The sequence below is a fragment of the Electrophorus electricus genome, chromosome 1, assembly GCF_013358815.1.
Source record: "Electrophorus electricus isolate fEleEle1 chromosome 1, fEleEle1.pri, whole genome shotgun sequence".
Taxonomy (NCBI): Eukaryota; Metazoa; Chordata; class Actinopteri; order Gymnotiformes; family Gymnotidae; genus Electrophorus; species Electrophorus electricus.
Genome location: NC_049535.1, coordinates 6277501 through 6303466, shown reverse-complemented (window position 1 = coordinate 6303466; position 25966 = coordinate 6277501). Strand labels below are relative to the sequence as shown.

The following is a 25966-nucleotide window of genomic DNA, read 5'->3' as shown; positions in this document are numbered from 1 at the left end:
GAACAGATGTTACTTAAACACAAATAATATGACAAACATTTCCAAACATTTCTGACCCTGAAGAAAAGTGAGTACAATGCAAAACCTGCAGTAGTCGTGGTGAATAAGAATAACTTGTGTGACACACAATCGCATCAGGATGAATACAGATGTGCTTTCAAATGGTCTTTGCGCACGGTGCCCCTCAGCTGGGCTGCGGCTCACCTGTTGAAATTGATGAGCCAGACCGTGATCTCAGCAGGCGCCGGCTTGTCCCAGTGCACTGTGTAGCTTTTAGCCAGCATGACCACAGGCTGGTACTGCTGGTACTGGTTCCTCTTGCCCAGAGCTCCCACCAGCTCCAGGGGCCGGTCAGGGTACTCATCCTTCACCATCCTCAGGTTCAGGCTGGCCGGGTTCCTCGCCTGGATGTATATCTGGACCACAGAGCAGCCAAAAGTGATCTTGGGTTTCAAGTGTGTGTGTGTGTGTGTGTGTGTGTGTTTGTGTGTGTGCGCGCGCATGCAGTTAGAAATCCAAATGTTGAGCCGATGAGCTCCCTCTCATACACGAATTCGCACACATACGCAGGTGCTGGGCTGCCTGGTGAGAGCAAACGGAAGATAATAGCATGCCCAACCGTGCCAAGGAGGGTTGTGTTTAGAAGAAAAACAGCATCGCGTGTGCCCAGGCATGAGACTGTGCCCAAACAGAAGCCCGCTTGGCACCGCACACAGTCATGTGTGAGAGCGACAGCAAACATGTGGGTGTCTTGTGGCTTTGAGGGCAGCGCTCACCTGGGCGTAGTGCCCACTGCAGATGGCACCTCTCCAGTCGGGCACGTCAATGCAGTTGGGGTGGCGGAGTAGCCAGTTGTCTTCCTTGACCAAGAAGGCACCGGGGTATTCGCTGACCGAGCCATCCACGTCGTGGAAGATGGTGGTCTTATCCCCGTCCATCTGCATACTGCTGAACCAGGGACCCGGCTCTCCAAAGAACACGCGGGACGTGATCTGACATCCCGATCAGGGATAGAGGGATGAACAAGGGTTTGGAGTTAATTACTCACATAAACATGCTTTGAGAACTGATGGCTGGATGGGTGGTGCACATGTGTGTGTGTGGGGAGGGGGGGGGGGTTCACCGGAACACTATCGAAGGTGATGTCCGTGACGTTGTTGTTGGGACAGCTTTGCCACGAGTTGTTCAGACGGAATCCGAAGGCACTCGTGTGACGGCCTTCCAGGGAGACGTACTTACGGAAGGTGCAGTTCTGGACATTGATGGGGCCATCATAGATCTGCATGCCTCGGATGGGGAAATCCCTGCGGGACACAGGGCAACCAGGCGGCTGAGCTCGGATGGGACTCAGCCAGGCAGACGCACCCAGCATAAAGGTGCCTTTTAACGTGGAGCTTTGTAATGTGTCTCATGTACTGATGTTATCTACATCTGTGGTGAGAACAGCTTTGTGAGATATTATTATCATTATCATTAACAGGAGGGGTGGGATGACGAGGGTTTAGGTGTGGAGATGCTTACACTCCTCTGGGGAGGGTTCTGCCACGGTGGTCCACCCCACCGGGGCCCCAGATGCGTCTATCGGGTTCGGGCATTCCTGTGTTCTCACTCTCTCCTACAAATAGCGAGTTTTTCACTTCCTGCTTGGAGCCATCATCATCTGGGAAGGTACCACCACTACACACACAAGAGCGCATGTGCACGCACGCGCACACGCACACACTGAGAGAAGAACTTGCAGACAGTCCATGTCATGCATGCACATCAGGTCCCTGGAGCAGCTACCTTCACACTGCTGAATTACTTTCACACTCTCTCAAAGCCCCTGATTTCCCCAATGCATCTCAACAAGCTTCCCTTATATGGCATTTTCCAATTACAGCCCCAGCACAGGGGACTATAATGCATTCAGAAAACATAAACGTGCATTTTTTCCCCCTTTTCAACTAAGAAACGTGTGTGAAGGAGAGGAAAAGGGGGTGATTAGCGGCTCTACCTGGCAAGAGTGAGCCCGATGCCATTATCAGCGAACCTGCAAAACGATAAAGACCCAGAGGTCAGGGTAGGTCACATGACTCGCACCTAATCAACAAGGCCAAGACACATTCAATACAACCTACAGCATGCAGGCAATTCTGACTGACTGATATGATCAGGCGATTCCAGCTATAATAATCGTCCCACCAATGGCAGAACAGTGAGGTAACAAGGCCTTTTGTTCTATTTTCCCCCAAGGCTAAGCTACGTGAACGGTGGGCGGTAAGACCCGTACGTCTGTATTTCGTTTTTTTACATAGCGGTTATAAACTGGCTGGCTTCAGGTCAGTGCTGAACAGTGATGCTGCCTTTGTACACAGAAATACAAGGATAGCCCACCTCCTTTCACTAACCAGGTTTCAGACCTTTGTCAAACACTGGTCTCAGATCAGCGCGAAAAGGAAAATATCTGGTGGATTTGTATCGTTCCAGCGCCCAGAACACCTGTGGCAGGTGTTCAGAAAATGTGCATTTTTATCGCCTGGTTCGAGACATATCACGGACTGGCTAAGGGATCGCTTCTGGGTTGGTTAGTCTCTAAAAAAACACACAAGTGGGGCTCAGGCAGTGCAGTGTTGAAATGCTGCTTTCAAATAATACACATAAAGTTGAACCAAAGCACAACACTCGTTCGTAGAAAATCGGAAACCCTCGCGCTGATGTATTAACAGCTTTATCAGTTGCAACGGCCAGCCAGGCAAACCATTGAAACTGATCTGGTCTCCGGGTGGCTTAAAGGCAGCCTGCTCTCTGAGGAGCGTACTCACTGGCAGTCGTCGAGCCACACGTCCCCCCCCCTCAGCCAGGCTCCGTGGTCCTGGTTCTTATAGGCAACGAAATGGTGGATGAGCGCCGGGACTCTGGGCTTCAAGGGGTCGGCGTCTTGGTGCGGACCATACCTGCCACACACGACAGATTCACGCACAGCTTAGTACTCACCGGCGGGTGAAGACAGCGTGAGCAGAAAGGTGCAAGAGTGGCGCTGGTTTGGGATCAGCTTTGGAGGGAGGTGCTGTTCTGTGAATAACTGTAAAAACTGATCTAAAAACAGCACTAAGGCCATGACGCCTTAGGAACACAGCTCCTGCGCTCTGTGTGCAAGTGTAGAATATTTCAGAGTGACGCAGACACATGCTTAGTCTGTAGCTGCTACAGTTTTAACAGTTTAATAATGTGTGTGTGCAGTATGGGTGTGTGTGTGTGTGTGTGTGTGTGTGTGTGTGTGTGTGTGTGTGTGTGTGTCTGTATGACTAACCTTGCTCCTACGAGTGAGAGGAAGGGTCTCTTATCCTTGGCATTAGCCTCAGTGGTCTTCACCCCGTTGTCCAGAATCATTCCGGCCTGCCAAGAACCCATAAAAGGGGGAACTCACAAAAGGGCCTTGTTTGTTTTTGCTTGCTCAGTTATTGCTAATCCTCAAAGCTTCTTGATTACCCGCAATGACACTAAACTTTGCCTTGTATTCCAATTTAATGACACAAGACTGAAAACAAAGATGACAGCATATTCTTACTAATTCCCACCGGGACTCAGCCTGCTGTTAAGCAGTGGAGTTGCCCTGGGTGACCACATTACTGTCTGCATGGCAACCCAAGGCCACTGTGTTTTTATGTGGTCTGCTCCATGGCTTTGGGAAGCCTTGCAGCTCAAGGCGTCTGCTTAATACTTCATACTTCAATTAGGAAAGGCTGGTGGAGGGACGTGATTATGAGGGGTCTCTGAGATGGTGGGCCATAGTGGGGAGACAGAGTTCCCTCACGCCTCCTTATCCACAGCACACTATTCTCTCCCTGGAGCGTCCTCGCTGGGAGAATGATGGGCAGTGGAGGGTGGTCTCTGCTGCCTTTCACACACACACACACACACACACACACACACTCACCCTGTAGTTTGAATGGGCTCTGTTGTTAATGAAGCGCCCCATTGGAGTATGTTCAGTAGTGCCAGGAGAATACATTCCCTCTGATGGACCCGTGGGGACATGGTGGAAAATGAACCAGAATCCCGTCTCCTGGGGACACCCACACACGCAGTCATAAGGCACATACCAACAGGCACAGTACCAAGGCACTCTCTCTCTCTCCCTCTGCCTCTGCCTCTCTCTCTCTCTCTCTCTCTCTCTATCTCTCTCTCTCTCTCTCTCTCTCTCTCTCTCTCTCAACCTGCGTGAATTCTTTTTTAAACAGGCATGAGACAAACCCTGCAGCTCCGTAAATCAGTTGATCAATTCACTCCTTCGGGTCATTAATCAGACGCACGGCCGTAGCGATGCTACTCACCTCCGATCCTGCGGCCGCGCAGTCCACGAGGTTGTTATTGGGGTTTGCGATCCAGAAGGTGGAGGTGGCGCTGTGGGAAAGAGCAAGCGGGTGGGGGTTCGTCACTTGTCATTTTTGCCTCTCTCTAATCTGTCTAATGAGGAGGACGCGGACATCTTCTCCGCCCGTGTGTGCGGTTACGCTAATCGTTCGTTGTTCGTGCCGAGGTGGTTGCGCACGAGTCTGGAAACGTCGCCAAACCAGCAGTCTCGTGACGGCGCGCGCACGCGGACTTCGCCTCCACGCCGTGACTCCAGCTCGCGCTGAAGCGAAAGGCGCCCGTGTTTGTGTGCGCGCCGCGCGGCCCTGCGTTTAGCCGCTCGCCGCATTCAGATCCGACCCTCGGCAGGCTGGCACTGCTCACACGTCAGTTTGAAGCAGAACGTTTAAGTGGGGGGGGGGAAACTAATCTACGGTTTCGGTCGATCTGCGTGGCCTACACGCCGTTTCCCGCATACTTTATCTCATCTCACAAATGTGTTCTTGCTAACTGCTACAGCAGACGTCTTCTAACCTCCCCTGCCTTATTATGTATAGACTGTAACTTATGTTTGCCCTTTCAGCAACCCCGCAGGTAACACGGTTTTTAACACTGATGTACCTGCTGCTTTTATTTTTGTTTTATTTATTTATTTATTTATTATTTTATTTATTCGTTCATTCACTCATTTATGCTATGCCGTGCTAACTTTTTAAAGGCTTGTTTTGGCTGTTTGAATAAAAAATGTGTTCAAATAAGCTACAGTGCTCCCCAGAGAGTCCCAAAGCCAAATGTGCGGCATGAAACATTACTGCCTGTCAGGCGAGGAGCCAATGCGTCCTAGCTGGCTATTTTAAACTGTGATTGTCATTGCTTAATCAGACGAGATTAACCGAGATTAACCACATCACAGGCATGGCAACTATCACAAAAAATTAAATCACTCGTCTAATTAACATGTGGGGACGACATGGCTATCATACGGTGTTAAGGTGGACTGTTCATTTTAGTAGTTGGTAGAATGAGACCATATCTAGAAGTTTGATTAGGTAGGCGATTTATCAATTTAATTTCAAAACTTGAATGACTTGATTTAATTGGACTGTTTACATCTTAAACGGTCAGGCCATTAGGTTTTCCTTTTGTGTGAAACTTGAATGACTGAATTGCATTGCTGAGCAAATCGGCATGTCTGAGGCATGTCATCGTGAGCGAGCGTGTGAAACATACGCACGCCCGCGCACAGAAACGCCGAGAAGGCCGTTAGACATTTGCCGCATTTCACGGGTCATTCTTTACGTGCGACGGGAAAACCTTGGGGCGCCATCAAAGCGTTCTCCAGTGCTACGCCCCCCCGGTTGTGGGCCCGTGCGTGTCTGACCAATCACCTGCAGTCCTGCCGGGGTCGGGCCACGTAACCGGGGTATGCGCCGTCCGTGATGCCGCGGCACATTTTGCTGTCGCGGTCGGAGGGCAGCAGCGTGCCTGCCTTGATCAGCAGGCCCAGGCAGTGGTCGAAGGTGTTTCTCTCCTCCGGGCCATCCTCCGTGAAGAAGCAGTGGCCCAGGGCGTCGTAGCCCACCACGTCCTTCACCTGCGGTGAGGACACATTCCAGGCATTAGGGCCGGTTGCTGCTGGGCGATGGGTAGCAGCCGTTTTCCTTTGATGGTCTGACGACGTGGAAGGGAGGTTTGGGTGTGGAGACTTATTGTAGCGGAACAGAATGTTAAAACTGAATGTTCAAAACTGCAGCCAGAAAAAAAAAAAATGTAGATATCTGTAATTAAAGTAAGACCTGTCTGGAAGTAAGAAAGATCTCCACTGTCTGAAAAGAAATTACATTACACGCTTAAAGATAATTACAATGCAGTTGTTATTTATATTGGCTAGTAATCACACTTAAGTCGGTACTGGCTATATGGATTTCAGGAATGTATTCATTCTCACTTCCCACTTCATATGGGGAGGTGGCCAGTGTTAAAACACACTTAACACAGATGCTTCAGACCCCCCCCCCCCCATCCCACACAAAGCTAGCCAGACAATTACCTGAGATTGAGCCTCAATGGTTTGTGCTGATGCCTGTTAAGAAAGTGGGTGCGTGTGGAGGCAGCCCTGTGTATCACACGACCACCACTGGGCAAACAATCGGCCTTGTTAGACACGTTAGCAGGAAGTGGAACTGTATCTGTCAGAATGCAGAATTCATACACCACCACCTGCACAACAGCACGGAGCATCCCGTTTCCTATATAATACAATCCGTCAACACGGAAGGAGCTGAAGTCTGAGATACGAGCACAAGCATGGTCCTCCTCAGGGCTGCACACAAGAAGTGTCACTGCTAAAGAGTGTGTGTGTGTACGTGTGTGTGTGTGAGATGTGGAGTGGCCGTTTGGGGTCTTGTTAGGGAGGCAGCTGGGGGTGACAGATGGAGGTGTGCTTGTGCAGTAAAGAGGTGGGACGGGTTCACAGCACTCTGGTTCTACCGTCTTACAGAGCACAGAAGAGCTGGAGCTCAGTGAACTCTTCAACCCTGTCTGGGTAAGTGTTCCCATGATGCACATGTGCACACATACATAACACACACACGCGCACATACATAACACACACACATACATAACACACGCACGCACACACACACGCACACACACATACATAACATAGACGCACACACACACATGCACACATACATAACACATACACGCACACATGCACACACACACACACATACACACACACACACGCACACACATACACACACGCACACACATACACACACGCACACACACACACGCACACACATACACACACGCACACACACACACACACACGCACACACATACACACACGCACACGCACACACACACACACACACACGCACACACACACACACACGCACACACACACACAAACAGACTTTCTCTCTGTGTTACTATCTGTTCCACCGTTTACAGGTGCCTAACAAAGACAGCTAGATGTTGACTGGAGCACGAGCCTTAGACAAAGGCTGGCCGGGTACACACTGTAATAAATATGCTTAAAATGACAGAGCTTCATGTTGCAGCTTCTATTACTGATGTTTCAGATGCAGGCTATGGTGTCTGGGGTAGGGAGTGCAGACACATATCTGCACAGTTAAGTTCAGCAGGTTTCCCTCTATAACGCACCAGATTCTACTCGCCAATCACTGGCAAGCGTTTACGGGCTCTCTGATTGGCCAGCCTAGCGGAGAGCACCAGTAAGGAGGACACTCACCAGCAGGCCACTGGAGCCATGTATGGTGACGCAGCGTGAGAAGGTGTGGTGGATGGAGAGGTCCTTCACGTAGGTGGGAGGGTCGTAGCCCCCTCTCTGGTCCACGTTGCCGTTCATGTGGAAGTGGACCGGATAGTGACCCATGGACTGCTGGCCCATATGAACGAACTCCACACCCTGGATATGCACCGCCTTGAAACCATGCTCAACCTGAGAGTGAGAGAGAGAGCGAGAGAGACACAAAAGAAAAGAAACAAGAGAAAGACAGAGTATGAAAGGAAGAAAGTGAGCAAAAGAGGATGAGAAAAAGAAAAGAAGAAAAGTGAGCGCACACGACAAAGGGAAGAGAGAGAGGGCAAGAAAGAAAGATGAAAGGATTATGATCAGGTATATAAAAGACGAATGTACAAACTTCACTGTTGTCGTGCCAGGAATTAATGAATCGGGACCAATATCAAATAATATTATAATAATCTAATAATATTAGGGCAAAAGACCAAAAAATGGAAATAAGAGAGACACAAAAGGTTGTCATCAGTCAGTGAGGATGGAAATGCCAGGCTGTGTGAATTTTAATCAATGTAAAAAAGATTTAAGATCTATTTCCCAAAAGCTTTGGGGTTACATGCATGGCGAGTTTCACAGCTACCCCTGGGGGATTAGACGAGGTCTTTATGCCAATGCATATGAAAATATATAACATCCTATATAACATCCGATATAACATCCGGCATCTCCGCGGAATGAAAGGAGGGCTGGATCGGAGTGCATTAAGTAGCCGGATGTCTCACAGGAGACGGTCGCAAGGATACCGGCTGCTCTCCCGTTCCTGACTGCAGCCAAGGCTGCGGTTTGACCTACATCACGCAGCTCATTAATTGTTTCAATACTGCCTCGTGGAAAGGAATGACAGGTGGGGTGTTCAGAAGCCTCTGACGGTGGAGAGGGCGGACCAGGAAACGGTTTGGATCGGATGTTTGAAACAGGGCGAGGGTGCCAGACCCTGTGAGTATGTGTGTGTCCGGAGTAATAATTGGTATATTTCTAATTACTGAACAATTAGAGCTGACCGTCATTCTACAATGGGGAATATATGATCCTCAAAAATAATTGCATAATTATACTCACAGCATTTGTAGCCTTCAAGAAAATGATGAATGGGACAACTGTGGACTTGGTTATGCATTCCCATTCCTAAACTGATTAGCACGAGCCTGCGTTCAACAGATCTTCGTATCTTTGGGTCATTATAAGCTGGTCTGACCTAGTTGTGGTGCAAAGCACAATGCTGGTTTGTCCGCTCTCTCTCTCTCTCTCTCTCTCTCTCTCTCTCTCTCTCTCTCTCTCTCTCTCTCTCTCTCTCTCTCTCTCTCTCTCCATAAGGAGAAGGCAGCAACCTTCCTTATGACAGCTAAGGTGAGGAGGGAGCTAGATATGGAGCAATTACTAGAGAAGCCAGCTGCCTGAGTGACCCTTTCACACACACACACACACACACACACACACACACACACACATGCACACGTGTGTGTGTGCGGGCTTGCTGACAGACTCGCCATGCCTCCCAGTTTGCACCAGAACCTGCCGAAGGCCAGTGTTGTTCTGCTTGACATGTGACGTGGTGCGAACGTCTGGCTGGAGGCACCATCTTACCTCTCAGCGCTGAAACGCCCCCACCCCCAATCTACGGCGAGGACGTCTTTGGCGCGAGGACTCGAAACACGTGAGGCACCGCGATGGGACGGCAGGGCTATGGGAGGCTCGTACCTTGAGGTGTCCTCCGAACGTGTCGAAGGTGAAGAACTTGCAGGACTCGCTGCCATAGCAGGCCGGCTCCACCTCGCCCTGGATCAGGATGTTTCTGTTCAGGAGCGCCACCTCCGCACGCATGTCCACGCCATCCACCATTTCTCCCATGTGCTGGAACGCTGGTTTACCTGCACGTGTGCACACGTACATGGCTGTCATGGCTGCCTTTATGTAAATTATTAGAGCCATCAAGCATATTTAGCTGCTATCAAACGCACCCATGTAGGCATGCATACACGTGCTGTTCTCACTTCAGCTGTTCTCACAGAAGTGAATATGTTTTTGTGGCGTTTTAGATCTGTACTGCCAAGAATAAGAGACAGTGGAACGCACAGAGATCCAGCAGGGCTGCTGAGGAAATTTGGGCACATCCTGCATCCCAGGGTTAACTACATACCAGCCTCAGCAGATCCAGACACAAACACACACACACATTCTCAGAGGCAGACATATGCACGTACATTTTCCCGGGCTCACCCCCCACAGTCATACAGCATAATCAATCATCCACCAACACTCACTGTTGGCTTTCACCAGCCATCACAAAGTGAGGGAAGCAGCTGACACCTTTATAACCATTAAAAACTTTCTCTCTCTCTCTTACACACACACACACACACACACACACACACACACACACAAACAGACTGACAGTGTACACATGACACCTGCTGCCACTCAGTATCTTCCCACAGAGCAAAGCAATACGACAGCATGAACTCTGTGTGTGTGTGTGTGTGTGTGTGTGTGTGTGTGTGTGTGTGTGTGTGTGAGAGAGAGAGAGAGAGAGAGAGAGAGAGAAGGACATAAGAGCTGTGAAGATGTGATGGAGTATTGCTATGCGGCAGAAATATCGCCGTGTGGTTTGTGGACAACTCTGTGGCTCATAACGGAGCAAGAGGGAGTAGAAATGGATAAGTAAACTAGGTATGGATGGAAGGGGGAGAGAGAGAGAGAGAGAATGAAGGCGTGGCTACTACAGAGAGTGGGAGAGAGAGAGACAAGAGAGAGAAAGAGAACAAAAAGTGTGAGGACACAAGAGAGACTTTATGAATGTGAAAGACAGAGAGGTGGATTGAGAGACAGAAGGTGAGAAACAGGAAGCGAGAGAACGAGAGAGAGAGAGAGAGAGAGAGAGAGAGAGAGCGCAAGGGACGTCTTTCAGTTTGACCTAGGACTTGCCCTGGCTCTGCTTATCACAAACAGGAAACGGCCCCCGTGTCACATCCTTTGGGACACCAACGCCCTCCTGTGCGGTCGCGCATGACACCCAGACACTCGCACTATCTAGCGGTTGTGACCTTGTCTGGCTGACAGGCACACTGGCAGTCCTAATCTGAACAGAAGAGACAGAAACACGACTCCGAGATGCGCATGGTTAAAACACGCGAGGGCGTTCAGTAATGCTAGCGCTCCGACGGAAGAGGACAGGGTCTCCCCGGGGTACGCATCGTATGGAATGTCCAGCAAAGTCTGACTGGATTTTGGGTGGGAGGGGGTTGTGGTAAGTGTGTACATGAGCGTGACAGTAAGGATGTGTGTGTGTGTGTGTACGCGTGTGTGATGGAACAGGGATAACCAGACAGCAACTGTGTCTGTCTTAAAGGTAATGTTAAATCTTGGCTGTAATGGTATTTACAAGATGTGATGTGCTCTCTGTGTCATACACACACACACACACACACACACGCACACGCACGCACACACACACACACACACACACACAGATTCGTTCATTCATGATAATCTCTTGCAGTACAGCAGTTACAGCAAACTCCAGTTTCCATGGATGACTAATGACTAAGATCATGGGTGACACCTCAGGACAGCAGGAGTTTACCGTCACCCTGACGACGACATAAGGCCACTGATCAGCTCTGGGATTGTTTTACAGAGGACCAGGCTCAGTAAGAATATACCTGCAGCTGAATCGAACGATGAGGAAAAATAAGAATGGTATGAGAGCGACAGAGAGAAGAGGGGTGTGGGGGGTTGAGAGGGGAGGGGGGACCAGAGTGAAGATCTTTGTTTGTCTCTACCTGTCTGATGATGCTACATGTCTATCAGTTTGCCTGGCTGCCACCTAGCATGTGTGCGCGCACACACACACACACACACACACACGCGCGCACAGAGGAATATTTCACATCAACATCTGTTCTAAGTCCTCTCTCTATCTTTCACACACACACACACACACACACACACACACACACACACACACACACACACTCTCTCCTGACATATACCAGTATCAACCTGCTTCTAAGCCAAAAGAGAATGGCTCCCACAAGGCAACAGATGGATTATAGAGTCCAACTGTACACCTGCGAGGTGTTTCTAGTAAAGCAGTGTTTCTACTTAATGTATACAGCATGTGCACGCACGCACACGCACACACACACACACACACGCCACTTACATATACACACTTTTCAGAATGCAGTTCTATCATCATTCTGGAACATCTTCCAGCACTCATGTAATGATACTGTCGACAAGCATCATTTCCACTGTTGGGGTGTGTGTGTGTGTGTGTGTGTGTGTGTGTGTGTGTGTGTGTGAGAGAGACCCTGTGTGTCTGTGAAGAGTGAAATAGAACGCAAGTCAGAGAGGAAGGTGCTTGCTGTTGTTTCCACCATCTTGACAACAGACCATGCAAAACGATTCGCTTCAGGCTTACTTAGGAACACCTAATGGCTGTCATTACAACTACCATGTTTTTTAAAATGCGACAGAATTCAACAACAACAACCCCCCCCCCCCCCCCCAATAAAAACACAGCACTGGCCATAGCATAGCCTAGGTTCTGGGGCACAAGACAACAAGACAAAGCCGCCTTTCGCATCTGGCAGGGAGCTGAGAGACAGTGCCGGCCACAGACAGAGCGCATAAATCTTCACCCGCTCTCCGTATCGCGGAGGGGCATCTCGGCGGAGGTGTGTAATGAACGACGAGGCGGCGCCGTGTTGTGCCGTGTCCATCTGCTCGCCGGCTCCTGCATACAACACGATCTGCCCCGCTCCGGGGGAGAGGCAAGACAAATTACAGCCAACAGGTAATGAGAGGCCGACCCCTGACCTTCCCTGGGGAGGAAAGGCTTGGGTGCTATTCAAGTATGCGTGTAGGCACATGTTCAGAGACGCAGGTGTGTGTGTGTGTGTGTGTGTGTGTGTGTCTGTGTATGCGCATGCGTGTGCTTGTGTCTACAGGCATGCAATGCATGTCATTAAGGATTTTCAGACTAAAACATGCCTGATACTCCTGACATCATTAGAGAACAAACACACACACACACTCACACACAGTATGATAACCATGGATGCTAGGAGTACATACGTGACTGGTAATTCAATTGAGTGTGAGCTATGCACATGTCTAATGAGTGTGTGGCAGTGTGTGTGTGTGTGTGTGTATGTGTGTGAAACTGAAGACCTTGACCCGTGTGCTCCAGCAGCGCTCCAACAGCAAGAAAGCGAGGTGGTGCCTGGCGCTACGCAGCTTTGTACGCCGCTGCACTGCGAATCGTATGCACGCTTTGAAGTGTCCACTGCCAGGCTACAGGAATGCGCCGACACAGACGAGTGAGAATGATTACGCAGCAAACCCAACTGGAAGGCCAGGTTTGTTTTTTTTGGAGGGTTTCCCCAAAAATAGGCATCCCGTCTCTTATCCACCACAGTCCCAATGCAGTGAAAGACTGAACAAGCATTAGACAGCAACATTATCAAAACCAGTCTCTGTACACCTGCAAAAACCAAACAACAAAACTAATAAAAAAAACAACCTAGCATAGTCAAGGACAACAAGTTTTCCTAATTACACCCCTCTTCGGAGCCAGGAATAGACATGATTGGGTCCTGATAATCAACAGCTTGAGCGCGTGCGTGCTGCTTAGAAGTGATGAATCACTGCGAGGGAGAGATGGATGAGCCGAGAGCTGTCTGCCTTCCATATATAGAGCCACATAGCCGGCTGGGTGGAAAGATGTCATATGGAATTACGGGGAAAAGTTGTGAGATTGGGAGCGAGCGAAGCGCCCCGCGGAGACGCGTGCCGGGGCGTCTGGTGAGGCAGAGATCGACAGACAGGTAGGGAGGCCTGACAGAGCACTAAAACGCTCAGAGGATGAAAAATCACTCCAGACATCGAACCAGATAGAGACGGGACAACAAGACAGGTTGGGAAAGATAAAAGGAGGGAAAAGTAAAATGGCTTTCTGCAGCCGGGCTCCTCGGGCAAGCTTCCGCATACGTTTTGTGCGTCCCTTACATCGAGCAAAACCCAAGAGCGCTTTCACTGTGACTTTTTCTTAAGGAGGATGCTGAGTGGGGGATTGGTCCAAAAGCATTCTAGCCTCTTGGCCTAAAAGCCCACACAACTTCTCCCTGTGCTGGAGGGAAAGCTCTCTAGTTCTTATTGGAATGTTTCCCCCAGGTGTTCCTCGCAGCCAAAGCGCTCCGAGACCATAAGAGGCTACAGCCACTTCTAATCAGATTAGAAGAATCCTCCCAAATTCTTTCCACGTTCCATAGCAAATGAGCCATCCTTAATTCAAGTTGAGATGCAGCCTTGCTGCTTTTTCACTTGCACTTACTTTTCCTTTTGTTCCAGGTTTCATGCAGATGTGTTTTCAGCGTGGAATGGAATACACCTTGGGCAGTGACATAAGTAATATCGACTCGCAAAAGCCAAAGGCACACGTGTGTTTGATGTGGAAAAGCATCGCTCAACGTTAAAAGCCAGGGCTGTCAGCAAAAGAATTGCTATGAAATACACAGAAGCCTCCTCATAAAGGACTGGGACGTGCAGCAAAAAAAAACGCACAAGTCATTTAGATCAGCTCAGCTGATTAGCCGCCGTTGCGGAACAGGAACTGTTCAAGCAGAAAGGCTGTGCGTCTGAGCCCCTGAACATAACAGCATGGGGTAAATGGGTCGTGATGCTGTCCGTCCAGAGGTTCCGGCTACCATTCGCACCGCCGCTGACCAACCTACCGGTGTGGGGTAAAACAAACTGAAGCACGAGTTCAACAGCAAGCTTGCAGTGGTAAAAAAAGAACTGAATCTCAGCAATGAGAGAAAAGCCAGCTCTGTTCATGGGACAACTCTGAATCATTGCATGTATACCGACGTGGGAAAGCAAAATAATATGAGAAAGAATGAAGTTAATGAAAGCAACGCACTTTGTCTCTGTGACACTGGAGAAGGGGCCTGCAGTTTTGTGCGTGCATGGAGACCTTCTCATGAGAGGCGGGTAAAGTTAGAGGAGTAATGTTACCCCGGACACCTGCGGGGTAGAGCAATTATCGGCGTGGCTTTTCCTAGCTGATGACAGCAGAGGTGTGTTTGTTTTCGGTGGTTGTTTAACCTTTTGAAATCCAGAGAGTTTCTCTCCTATCCCATTAAAGGCAGAAAAGGAGCCCTGCTTCTGGAACCGTGGAGGACATCGAAAACAGACTGGAAGGCTGCAATAAAAATCAAATGAGCCTCAACAGAATTGTATTTTGTGTGTGTGTGTGTGTGTGTGTGTGTTGCCATCCAAAAAGTTCAAATGGGCTGGAGTCATACAGACACATAACAAAACAAATTTGCTATTAATGAAATTCCATTTCCAAGTGCACATATGTGTGTGTCAATCAGAGTGTGTGCTAGCGTGTGTGAACATATCTTTGTATCTCCGTGAACGTTATACGTATCGGTATAATACTTATCTCCTAAATGTCAACTCAGAGCCACAGCTGGATTAAAATCCTTCCTGCAGAATCAGCATGTAAACATGACTCAGCGAGGGGTGATTCGTGTGCGTGTGAGGGATTTTATATCAGATCATGCAAGTTTCTCTTCTCCCGGAGACGCACACTCTGCCGGCAGCACTGCATGTCTGACCTTAAGATAATCCAGCAGCCACACCCCCGCTCCGTCCTTGGGCTCAATCTGCGTGCAGCGTCAAAGCCAAACAGTCAAAGGCTGTGCCATTCCGGTGCACTAAACTCACCTGCGCTCTGCAGCCTTGTGGCACGCGCACAAGCTCCAGGAAGCGCGGGCGCTCTAATGCAATGCATGGCTGAACGCACGGCTGGCTTGTGCTTACTGGAGATTTTCTGACCGGGTGCCAGGCTACGGCTGAACTCGGCGGGGGTGTTTTATGCAACAGAGGGAGAAAAAAATAAAGCTTCTGGTGTTTTCCCATGTTCCATCGTCCCCGTGTCTAGAGCCAGCTCCGGGGTCAGGGAGGAACGCCTCCAGAATAAGCAAGAGGAAAGATTCCACTCAACATAGTTAAGCGTAGCTTCTGCACAGGAAAGCTCATGTCACCTAGGCAATGAATATGCTACTTGGCCTTTTTTTCCCATTTATTTATTTTTTTGGCACTTGGCAACCATCACACCACTGCATCAGATTCTAAGTCAGTCATGGAAAGGAAACACATCCACATGTTCAAACACATGGGGTGACAGTGCCGTGTAGTGGGCTAACGCCACAGCCTCGGAGTTTACCTGAACACGTGGGAGACAGAGATGAACCCATAGTGGATGGAGGACTTTTTTCTCTAATTACTGCGAGCGTCATTTTTGTCATGTGACTCTGGCATACACACTCTGCCCTCTGTGTCGCCATGACGACATCTTCGTGAGATCCTACATGGGCTGCTGGGCAAAACAACTATTTACAGCACTTCCATTCAATTTGTGCAATATACCGATGCCCTTTCTGATTCAATCAATTTGCCATATTAACAAGCTTCCTGTTTGGGTGACTGATTGGCTAACAAAGGGAATTATTTTACCTAAATAACACATGGCCTCAGAATATGCTTCACGTGTCCAGTTTTTTTTTATCAATGATAAATCAATAATACTAACAGAAAAACTGGCAAATCCCATTCAATATTCACTTGATCTAAGTATTATGTACATCACATCCATTAATGCCCTTTGTTGGGAACATGTACTGTTCAGACACACAAGTAATGGTTGTAGCCTGTCAAATATTTCATTTTGTCTCTGTTAATGCTCTCACTACATCAAGCTGTAAATGTTCTGGGAGGACGTGACCGCCTCAGGGCATCCATTCATCTCCAGCTGAGTCTACCCTCTTGGCGGGCCGGCCCGGGACGTACCTTCCACTTTGACCTGGTTGGTGCTGCAGGTGGGGCAGGGCAGCACGCTGAACTCCTCAGCCTGGTGCATCGAGTAGTCGGTGCTGGCCACCACCAGCTGGTGTCCGGGCCGCCAGCCCTGGGGCTCGTCCGCTAGCTCCAACACGCTGCAGTTGGAGAGGGTGTCTATGGAGACAGAGGCCTGTGGTCGGACTGAACGCGCGCGCGCACACGCACACACACACAGACACACACATACACACACACACACACACACACAAATATACTGTTACTGTTTTTATATTGCTCGTATTGCTTTACATTTGTTCTGTTCGGCATGAGTCTTGTAATCTATTATAATACCATATAAAATGAACTTCTCATCAGTATAGGTGGAGAATAACTACATGCTGCCCAGGTCTATAAATAAATAAATAAATAAATAAATAAATAAATATATAAGAGAGAGAGAGAGAGAGAGAGAGAGAGAGAGAGAGAGAGAGAGAGAGAGAGAGAGAGAGCCTCCACGTGGATGAATAACAAAACCTCCAGTAATAAACCACTTGGGACAGATTAGATTAAAATTGTGCTTCCCATAAACGTGTCAGCAACCTCTTGATACAAATGATAAAAACACTTTCAAACACTTGGACAGAATTTCAGTGTGACCACCTCACAGTCGTAGGAACATTTGGGTCATCAGGGGTGAACGCCAACAGTGACACCGCGCGTGACTAACGACACATGTAGACCACTCGCACTGACTTCTCAGAGGCAAGACTGGAAATGAATGGGAGGAATAAATGTTGATCTATGGAGAAACACACACCTTATTCGCAAAGATTGACTGCCAAGTATAAGTAAGGCACAATGCCGGCGTTGAATGAGAATGGAAAAGTATTATATCCCAGCCAAGGTGGCGGCGGGCGGATCTATAGCACACGGCTGGCTCTGCTCCAGCTCTCTCTGGGGCGAGACAGGCGATCCAAGGAAAGTTCCTTTCTCTAACTACCTCCCCTCTCTCTCCAAGCCTGGCCATTATCTGCGGGGTGTGGCGTGAGTGATTTGCCCATTAGCAAAAACGGCGAAATCTAAATATGCCTTCTCTTAATGTTCGTTCGCCTGCCGCGTGATCGACCGCCGCGTTCCGTCACTAAGAATGTGACCACGCGGAGTCAATTCAGCGCCTAAAGAATGTCCCTTAATCACAGTCAGCGTGAGCCACTTTAACGTGAGCGACCCTTACGGAGAGTTTAAGGCGGCGCACTGGTCGGTGGTCATCTCTCCGCACACAGGCCCTGTGGAGCTCAGCGGGAGATGAGAGGCGTGGGCATGGCCTCGGATCAGCAGTCTCATTGTCTGAGCGCTTGTCTTTGACGCGGCCGCGGCCCCGCTTAAGGGGACGACTTTGAAGTACAATAGTATTCATTAGCACATTCAGAGACTGTAACAATACTTAAGAGTCAAGACCAGAGACTAGCAATTCCAGCGATGCTGTGAAAGAGAAATATTGCCAAGTCTCTGGGAAAAGAGTTCGCTCCTGTGTCATACCACGATTGTGGCGGGAGGGTTAAAATTGATGTGCAGAATTTGGTTGTGTTTTGGAAATGCGATGTCAGTGTGGGGGAGCTGTCATACGTCACGAAGATAAGTGTTAAGGGCAAAAGCAAACAAATGGGGAAAATGAGCGATAAGGTGAAATATGTTTTCGTATGTACAAAAATGATTTCACATATATTTCAACCAGCTCTATGGCTGACATTGAACATACCACATAAGTGCTTCCATAGACAACAGCTGACATCCGTCAAAACTGACCTTGGAATCCAGTGCATTCCTGGAAACATCTAAATCAACTGCAAATGGCAGAAGTGTTTGTACTCCACCATTTCCACAGCGCTTTTACTGCCTCCAGCTACAATTGAACTGAAAATATGTTAGCAGCTCCGCGGTCCACCAATACCTTTCTGGAGACGATTCCAGCTCCACTCATTTAGAAACAAAACAAACAGCCTTGTGATGTTGGGACCCCTGCGTAGCCCAGAAACGGGAGGCGGAGCGTGCCTCAGTAACGTCATACTGAGCTGGGCGGACAGGCTGCAGCCTGGAACCAGGAGGAGAAGGTGCTTTGTCAGCATGCGTACGTCTCCCCTGGTGCTCCTCGAGCCGATCGTTATCTCGATCTCCGCTGATCTCGCAGCGCCAGCGGCCCTCGACGATGAGTGACGGTAGATTCATGCAACACCCCCCCCCACTCCAAGAGCAGCCGAACCCGAGCGGGGCCACGGTCGCTTCCGCTCCAGGTATGCTTATCTCTTTATCTCTGCCACGCCGGTGCGATCCAGTTGCTCGGAGAAAGCCCCGACCTCCTGTCTGCCTGTGCGTGCCAACCTCCGCGTCTCTCGCACCCCACCCACCCCCGTCATGGCTGGGGGGTGGGAATTACTGCGGGTAGACGTGAGCCGGCCAGCCCCAACACGCACCGATCGGTGCCGGGTTTCCAAATCCTACCGCGCGCGTGCCACTGTACCGCACAAATGTGAGGCACCAAACGTGCCGGGAAGAGTTAGGCGGAGGAGCGGAGGAGCGGAGGGCGGAGCTCTGAGCGGAGAGGGTGAAGTGTTCTGCACATACCAAGCTTGCCACAGAGGAAGCGCACGCGGTAGTTGTGGCACATCCCTTCCGCCTGGTCTTTGTTGAGGCACACAAAGCCGTAGCTCCGGTCGAACTTGGAAAACACTTCGCCAGTCATGTTGGCGGGGATGCCATCGAGGGTCTCAGCCTGATGTCAGAAGTAATGAATGCACGGGTAAATACGGCAGAACTGAACCAGGACAGTTGTGTTTGTTAGCCGTATTTTGTTAAAACACTTTTATGAAAACTGATATCTAGAAGCATGGACACGAAGCTATAGCAGATAGAGATGACTGGGGGCACTGTAGCTGGCACTGTAGCCGGCACTGTAGCTGATTCAAATTGTGGGTGTTTGCATGTGTATCTACCTCAATATCCAGGGGGTTACTGCACAGACGCTCTGGGAAAGCCTTGTGAAGGTCAGACAGCTTCTCCCAGTCTCCTGATCCTCTCTCATTATCACGATCAAACCACTCAGTCCACTCAGACTCTGCACACACACACACACACACACACACACACACACACAGACTAGAGATAACAGTCATATACTGCTACCTTTCCTGACTTGCCTAACTGACAAAGTCTGTGAGGATATTAGTGTGAATTACATCTGGAAGCTCCTTGCTTTGCCATTCTCTGTCAAACAGTATTTGTATGGAGATAACTGAAGGCCTCCCGTGTGCGGCTGCATGTATACAGGGCACACAGCAACAGTGTATCGTGTCTGCTTTGTGGAGCTGCATTCAAATCATGCACAATAAATGACACTGACAGAAGCAGCTGCTCAATTTCAGACAATATCCTCACTCCTTCTTGAGTTTGTCTATAATCAGTAGCAGGGCTCTGCATGGCGTGGTAGACACTGGATCGTGATTATGGGTAATGGCACAAAAAACGTTGGTATGTTATACATGACAGAATGCTCCAGAGTAAATGGACAGGTCGGACGGTCGGGCTGTGCATTAAAACATTCTCAAGCACTGTACACTGTTCCTGTTCTTTTTTCTAATCAATAATCCAAGAATATTCAGAATATTCATATTACATTATTACATTTAATGCACCTGTGTTACTAAGATATCTTTTAATTATGCTGCTTGATGAAAAACTAAATAATAATAATAATAATTTAAATGCCATGATGTGATGCAGGAAAAGGAATGGAGGCTGCAGTGAAGACATGAGGGTGGAGGGTGAAAGGGTGGAGGTGGAGACATGAGGGTGGAGGTGGAGACATGAGGGTGGAGGTGGAGACATGAGGGTGGAGGTGCAGACATGAGGGTGGAGGGTGAAAGGGTGGAGGTGGAGACATGAGGGTGGAGGTGCAGACATGAGGGTGGAGGGTGAAAGGGTGGAGGTGGAGACATGAGGGTGGAGGTGCAGACATGAGGGTGGAGGGTGAAAGGGTGGAGGTGGAGACATGAGGGTGGAGGTGCAGACATGAGGGTGGAGGGTGAAAGGGTGGAGGTGGAGACATGAGGGTGGAGGTGCAGACATGAGGGTGGAGGGTGAAAGGGTGGAGGTGGAGACATGAGGGTGGAGGGTGAAAGGGTGGAGGTGGAGACATGAGGGTGGAGGTGCAGACATGAGGGTGGAGGGTGAAAGGGTGGAGGTGGAGACATGAGGGTGGAGGTGCAGACATGAGGATGGAGGGTGAAAGAGTGGAGGTGGAGACATGAGGGTGGAGGTGCGAGGGTGGAGGTGCAGACATGAGGTTGGAGGTGGAGACATGAGGGTGGAGGTGCAGACATGAGGGTGGAGGTGCGAGAGTGGAGGTGCAGACACGAGGGTGGAGGTGCAGACATGAGGGTGGAGGTGCGAGGGTGGAGGTGGAGACATACGGGTGGAGGTGCGAGAGCAGAGAAGGTTATCTTACCCTGTACCCACTGACTGACAGTAGTGATGGTGAAGTGTTCTCCGTAACCCGAGTGAAAGGTACGGGAGCTCCTAGCCTCCGACGAGGCCTTCGTTCCTAAATTTTGCCCCCGTGGAAAACACACGTGCACACACAAATGCATGCGTGCACACACCCACACACACACACACACACACACACACACAAACACACACAAACACAAGGGATGTGAGCACGAGGTTGTGCAGGCCCGTGTCAGCATGACGCGTGCTTTCCCGCTGTGAGCACCTTGATAAACGGCGTGATCCTCCACGGCTGAAGATGCCTCCCCTTTCACAGTGATAAAACTCCATGGATGCCTGCAGATATATAGACAGAGAGAGAGAGAGAGAGAGAGAGAGAGAGAGAGAGAGAGAGAAATGGGGAGAAGAGGTACAAAGAAAAGACACATCAGCAAAAGACGACACCGGAAACAGAGGTGGTGAGATCAGAAGGACAAACATCCGATTAGCCAAGAGAGACCAACAGAACCACAGACAGGTTTACAAGAGTAGAGGGGAGCAGTAACTGAGACGTCGTGCCTTCGACAAACGTTCTCATGTGCTGCTCTGTAAGTGATGTTGACCTAAGGTGTGAGTGGCAAGCCTGAGAGTCTCTTGACAGGCAGTGTAATTACAGCGCCAGAGTTCGCCTCGCACAGACGCAGACGGGCTGACGATGGCGTTGGCACAGTTCCACTGTTCAGCTAAAGCAGCACTAAGGGATCTTACAGTTATATAGACAACCGAATAAGTGAAACAGAGAGAGAGAGTGAGAGACTGGAAAGGAGGAATATAAAAAAGAAGAAGTAGGGAGACAGAGAGAGAGAGAGAGAGATGGGAGGCAGAAAGATGATGAAGTAAACAAACAAAATTCGTTTCCCTTCTAACTTCCCCATGCAGAAATACCATGAAGAAAAGGCCCTGGCAAACATATGCAAATTAGATTCTTAGAATCGTATCGCAATAAGGGCAATACCAATAAACTTTTTGTTACTTACAAAATTATTGCATATTAAAATGGGCTAGACACACCACAAATAACACCCCGTCCTGAACATCCTTCGTGGTAGTGTGTGTGTGTGTGTGTGTGTGTGTGTGTGTGTTTTAGGGGAGAGATGGCAGCAGTAAAGGAATTATTTCTCATTCTCTTGTTTTCTGCTTCCTTTTTTGTGTGAACACCTAACCGCACGTAAAAATGCTTAAAGGCGCACGTGTGTAAACTTCTCCTCCTGTCGGCTTCCCTGGATGTTTACAGCGGGTGCCGGTTTTCAGATTTGCGGCCCAGACTTTCACAAAACCGCACATGTCACAAAGGTGCCTGCGCTACTGACTCCGTCCTGACCAGCCGGTGCTTCCGGAAGCAGGAGGCAGCTCTGATGCGCATTCTGGCAGCATTCTGGACGCTGGAACAAAGCCTAGGCTGACGGAGGAGTCGCCGCTCGACCTGCCAGATTCGACTCGCCGCTCTCAGAGCTCGTTCCGTTTGTCTCGGCGTTCCTGACATTGCTCAGGAATCGGCTTAGTGAGGTCTGCTCCGTCAGGGCCGCACTGCGTACAGATCGAGGGGAGAAAATGGCGGCGAGCGCGCGAGTCTTTCGGCGCGAGATAAACCAGCTCGAGTGCCTCCTCGGAGGCGCAGAGGCAGACCTGGATCAGAGATAACCATCTGCTCTTGTTATTAAAGACAGGCTCGGACACGGCCTTGCCAGCAGTCGGGTGTGTGGCGGATTCTGGTGCTGAGTGAGAAGCAGCTGCTCTGAGACTTCGGCTGCTGGTCTTGGACGGTACTCCCTGAGCCTGTTTATGTGGTTGGTAATTAAAGCGGGGAGCTTGCAGGAGGTGCACTGCAGCAACGCTTAATGGAGCGACGGGATGTCGGATTCAGAGAGGGACTTACGAGAGGAGTGCCTTCTCCCGGCATTCGACTTTATTGACAAAAACGAGCGTAAAACTGACACTTTTTCAGTCTCCCGTTTCTAACCTCTGTAATTATGGGAGATGTTAGGAAACTGTCAACTTGCTGATTATTTTCATACAAACAAACTTTTGTATGACTAGTTTGTTTCGACTTGTTGACTGAATCATGTATAAAGGCAGAGGTGGCAGATGTTGGGTGGGTGAGCGCTTGAGTAAAGAATGGAAATGCATCCAGTTAAGCGTAGATTCACACCAAGATGTCTTTGCCGTCTGCGTCCAAGGACCAGATTGTGAAGCTGCACGCCCACCCTGAGCGAGGGGTCCGAGTGGTGCCTTTCAACACCTACTAACGTGACTAGAGAAAGCCAAAAATCTGGAGAGGGAGAGAGAGGAAGAGAGAGAGGGAGAGCGAGAGGGAGAGATACCGGAAGCCAAGCCGATGGAAGTGGCGGCTGCCCAGCTTGGAGAGGGCCTTCTTGGCTGAGTCCTCCAGGTTGTTGGAGCCCTCGTCGTTCACCACCATGGCCAAGATCTGTCCGTCTTTCACGTCCTCCACATACTGGGCCAGACGCCGGCTCTCGTCTTTACTGCGGTATGTGTCAAACCTGCAAACACGGTGCAAAGACACATTCACACACACAGGCACGCACGTGCGCGCTCGCAGACCCAGACATACACCCACGTGCGCTGACCTGTCAGACTGGAGCACCTCCCCCGTCTTGGAGTCGACGACGTGAACGATGATGCCCCTGTTGCCCCAGCTCCTCTCAAAGTGGTAGCTGTTCTCGTTGCCTTCTCCGGGGTGAAGGGTTTTGTTCAGGAACGTCCACGACAGCGTCTTCTCACCGTGGATCTCCAGGGTTCCGCCCGTTCCTACGCCGATATATTTTCGCCCAAAATAACTGTGTTCAACGTCGCTGTCGTCTGACCTGTTCGGGAAACCGAAGATAATCAATATTTTGCAAAACGCTGATGAATCTATCAGTCAGCTAAAGGTGACAGACTGTGGTAGACTGTGTTAGACTGTGTTAGTAAGTTAGTGAAGACTCAAAGAGCTTCCAGTCGGTATTTCCTGAACAATCTGACGGGGCTGCTGAGTTACCGGCCATAGAGAGAGATGGTGAGGTTTCCTTTATATGGGCAGTCTGGACTCCCGATGTGGAGTTCCCCGTTGTTGCCAATGAGAATGTGCTTGGTTCGCAGCAAGATGGGCCGGTTTGTGTCAGCAATCACGAGCTTCCCTAGAACAAACGCAGAACACCCCCCCCCCGTGACTCAGCCACACCGGTTTTCCTTATAAGGCCCTGAGGCTGCGTCTCTAAGCCAAACACAAGGTTCACTGGAGGAAGCGCTCTCCAGGGAATCCCCTCGCCAGCTGGGTAACGTGCACCTGGAGTGATCATTCTGGAAGATTCTCTGTTAAAGCACGTTAACACAAGCATGTGTGGCATATGCCTTTATAACCACAGCCATGGAAAGCACCCATGTGGGGTTGGCTAGCAGGTGTCTTGTTTTCCCATGTCAAGATAACTGACATTATAATGGCTCATGGATATATCAAAGTGAGGGGGTAGAAAGTTCAATAAAATGACATTGGGTGAGCTAGTTTCGCATTATTCAGCCTCCACTCTTTAAATGCTGGACAGCAACCACAACGTAAGTGAGGTTATGCCCACCAAAGCATCCCATTATCAAAGGGGCGCATGTCTCATCATGGTGGTCTTTGTCTTTACTTCCTCCTAGTTTCTGATATGGAGGCCCATAGTTGGGGGTTATATGTGACGTTCTGCTACCGAAGGGAGGTGACATACCTCCGTTGACGATCTCGATGGAGTGGACAGTGGCAGAGGAGATAAGGAGCACTTTACGGCCGTAGCCGATGGTTACGTGGTGGGCCTCACTGAAGCCTGGAGTCCACGGCTGCAGGCCAGGGATCTTATCTGGGCAAACTACACAGTGCAGGAACACACACACACACACACACATGCACAAACGCATACACACACACACACACGCACACGCACACGCGCACACACATGCACACACACGGGAGAAATATTTTGTGACCAATTTAATAAGCTGCTGCCAAAATAAACCACATCAAACAAAACAAAGTTAATATATTTGCTTTTTTAATATCATTCAAGTGTAGCACCACAATGAACATTGTGCCAGTAGTTGAAACAGTAGTTAAATACATTTATTAAATTAATTAAATAAATAAGTGATTAAGATCAGAGTTATTAAAGCTATTCATCTCATAAGCAAAAAGTATTTGAGCTATTTCTGCCATGATGGTTTTTGGTACACATTTCACTGGAATGGTGATAAAAAAAAAAAAAAAACATTGCTGGGTGGAGTATCCTAGCAAGGCAGAATAAACCCTGCACACACACACACACACACACACACACACACACACAAAGTAAGTGGTTGGACAAGATACATGCATGCACATTCTTGTTTTCAAACGACATACACAGAGACACAATGTATGTTTGTGGAATTCTTTAGGTCTCAAATTTAGCTGCTCTCACGCATACTCATGCATGCATACTCACATGCACATACACACACACACACACACACACACACACACACACACACACACACAAGAAAATTACGTCTAAAGGTTGGCCTGCCCTGCAAGCTCCAGTCAGGAAAAGATGAACTCTGAACTTTGCTTTATTGTCATGAAAAGACAATAACTAAAGAATTTTAAAAAGGCCTTTAGATTAAACATGCTTTACTGAATAATTTATTACCCAACTTTTCTGCACAGAATAGAGAGTGAATCAGCAATACAACAAGAAAAAAAAAAACACACCACCATCATGCCTGCAAAGCTGGAGGTTGAGAAACTGCCAATCATTACAGCGGAACATCAAACCGCAGCATCTCGATCACTACAATCAGCTGACGTGCCCGGCATAAATTCATTTATGTGAGCAGACATGCAGCTATGCAATAAATCCCAAAAAATCCTATTAATCTTGGAGTGTATCGATGCCT

The 25966-nt window shown here is 49.2% G+C and overlaps 1 protein-coding gene across 2 annotated transcripts in view; it reads right to left on the bottom strand.

The window, feature by feature from the left end:
• The window catches only part of cemip (cell migration inducing hyaluronidase 1), a 65351-nt gene that overhangs the window by 5872 nt on the left and 33513 nt on the right, over positions 1-25966 (bottom strand). For both annotated transcript variants that reach the window (XM_035523592.1, XM_035523595.1), the window contains exons 3-23: positions 24766-24903; positions 24057-24195; positions 23647-23883; positions 23380-23559; positions 21285-21355; positions 21018-21113; positions 19507-19628; positions 19139-19286; positions 16526-16717; positions 9362-9531; positions 7595-7804; positions 5724-5929; positions 4317-4386; positions 3920-4048; positions 3293-3378; positions 2805-2936; positions 1997-2032; positions 1522-1677; positions 1124-1304; positions 777-992; positions 205-416 (exon numbers count right to left, since the gene is read on the bottom strand). In XM_035523592.1, the coding sequence (XP_035379485.1) occupies positions 205-416; positions 777-992; positions 1124-1304; positions 1522-1677; positions 1997-2032; positions 2805-2936; positions 3293-3378; positions 3920-4048; positions 4317-4386; positions 5724-5929; positions 7595-7804; positions 9362-9531; positions 16526-16717; positions 19139-19286; positions 19507-19628; positions 21018-21113; positions 21285-21355; positions 23380-23559; positions 23647-23883; positions 24057-24195; positions 24766-24903 (3127 nt within the window). The remainder of the gene's footprint in view (positions 1-204; positions 417-776; positions 993-1123; positions 1305-1521; positions 1678-1996; positions 2033-2804; positions 2937-3292; positions 3379-3919; positions 4049-4316; positions 4387-5723; positions 5930-7594; positions 7805-9361; positions 9532-16525; positions 16718-19138; positions 19287-19506; positions 19629-21017; positions 21114-21284; positions 21356-23379; positions 23560-23646; positions 23884-24056; positions 24196-24765; positions 24904-25966) is intronic.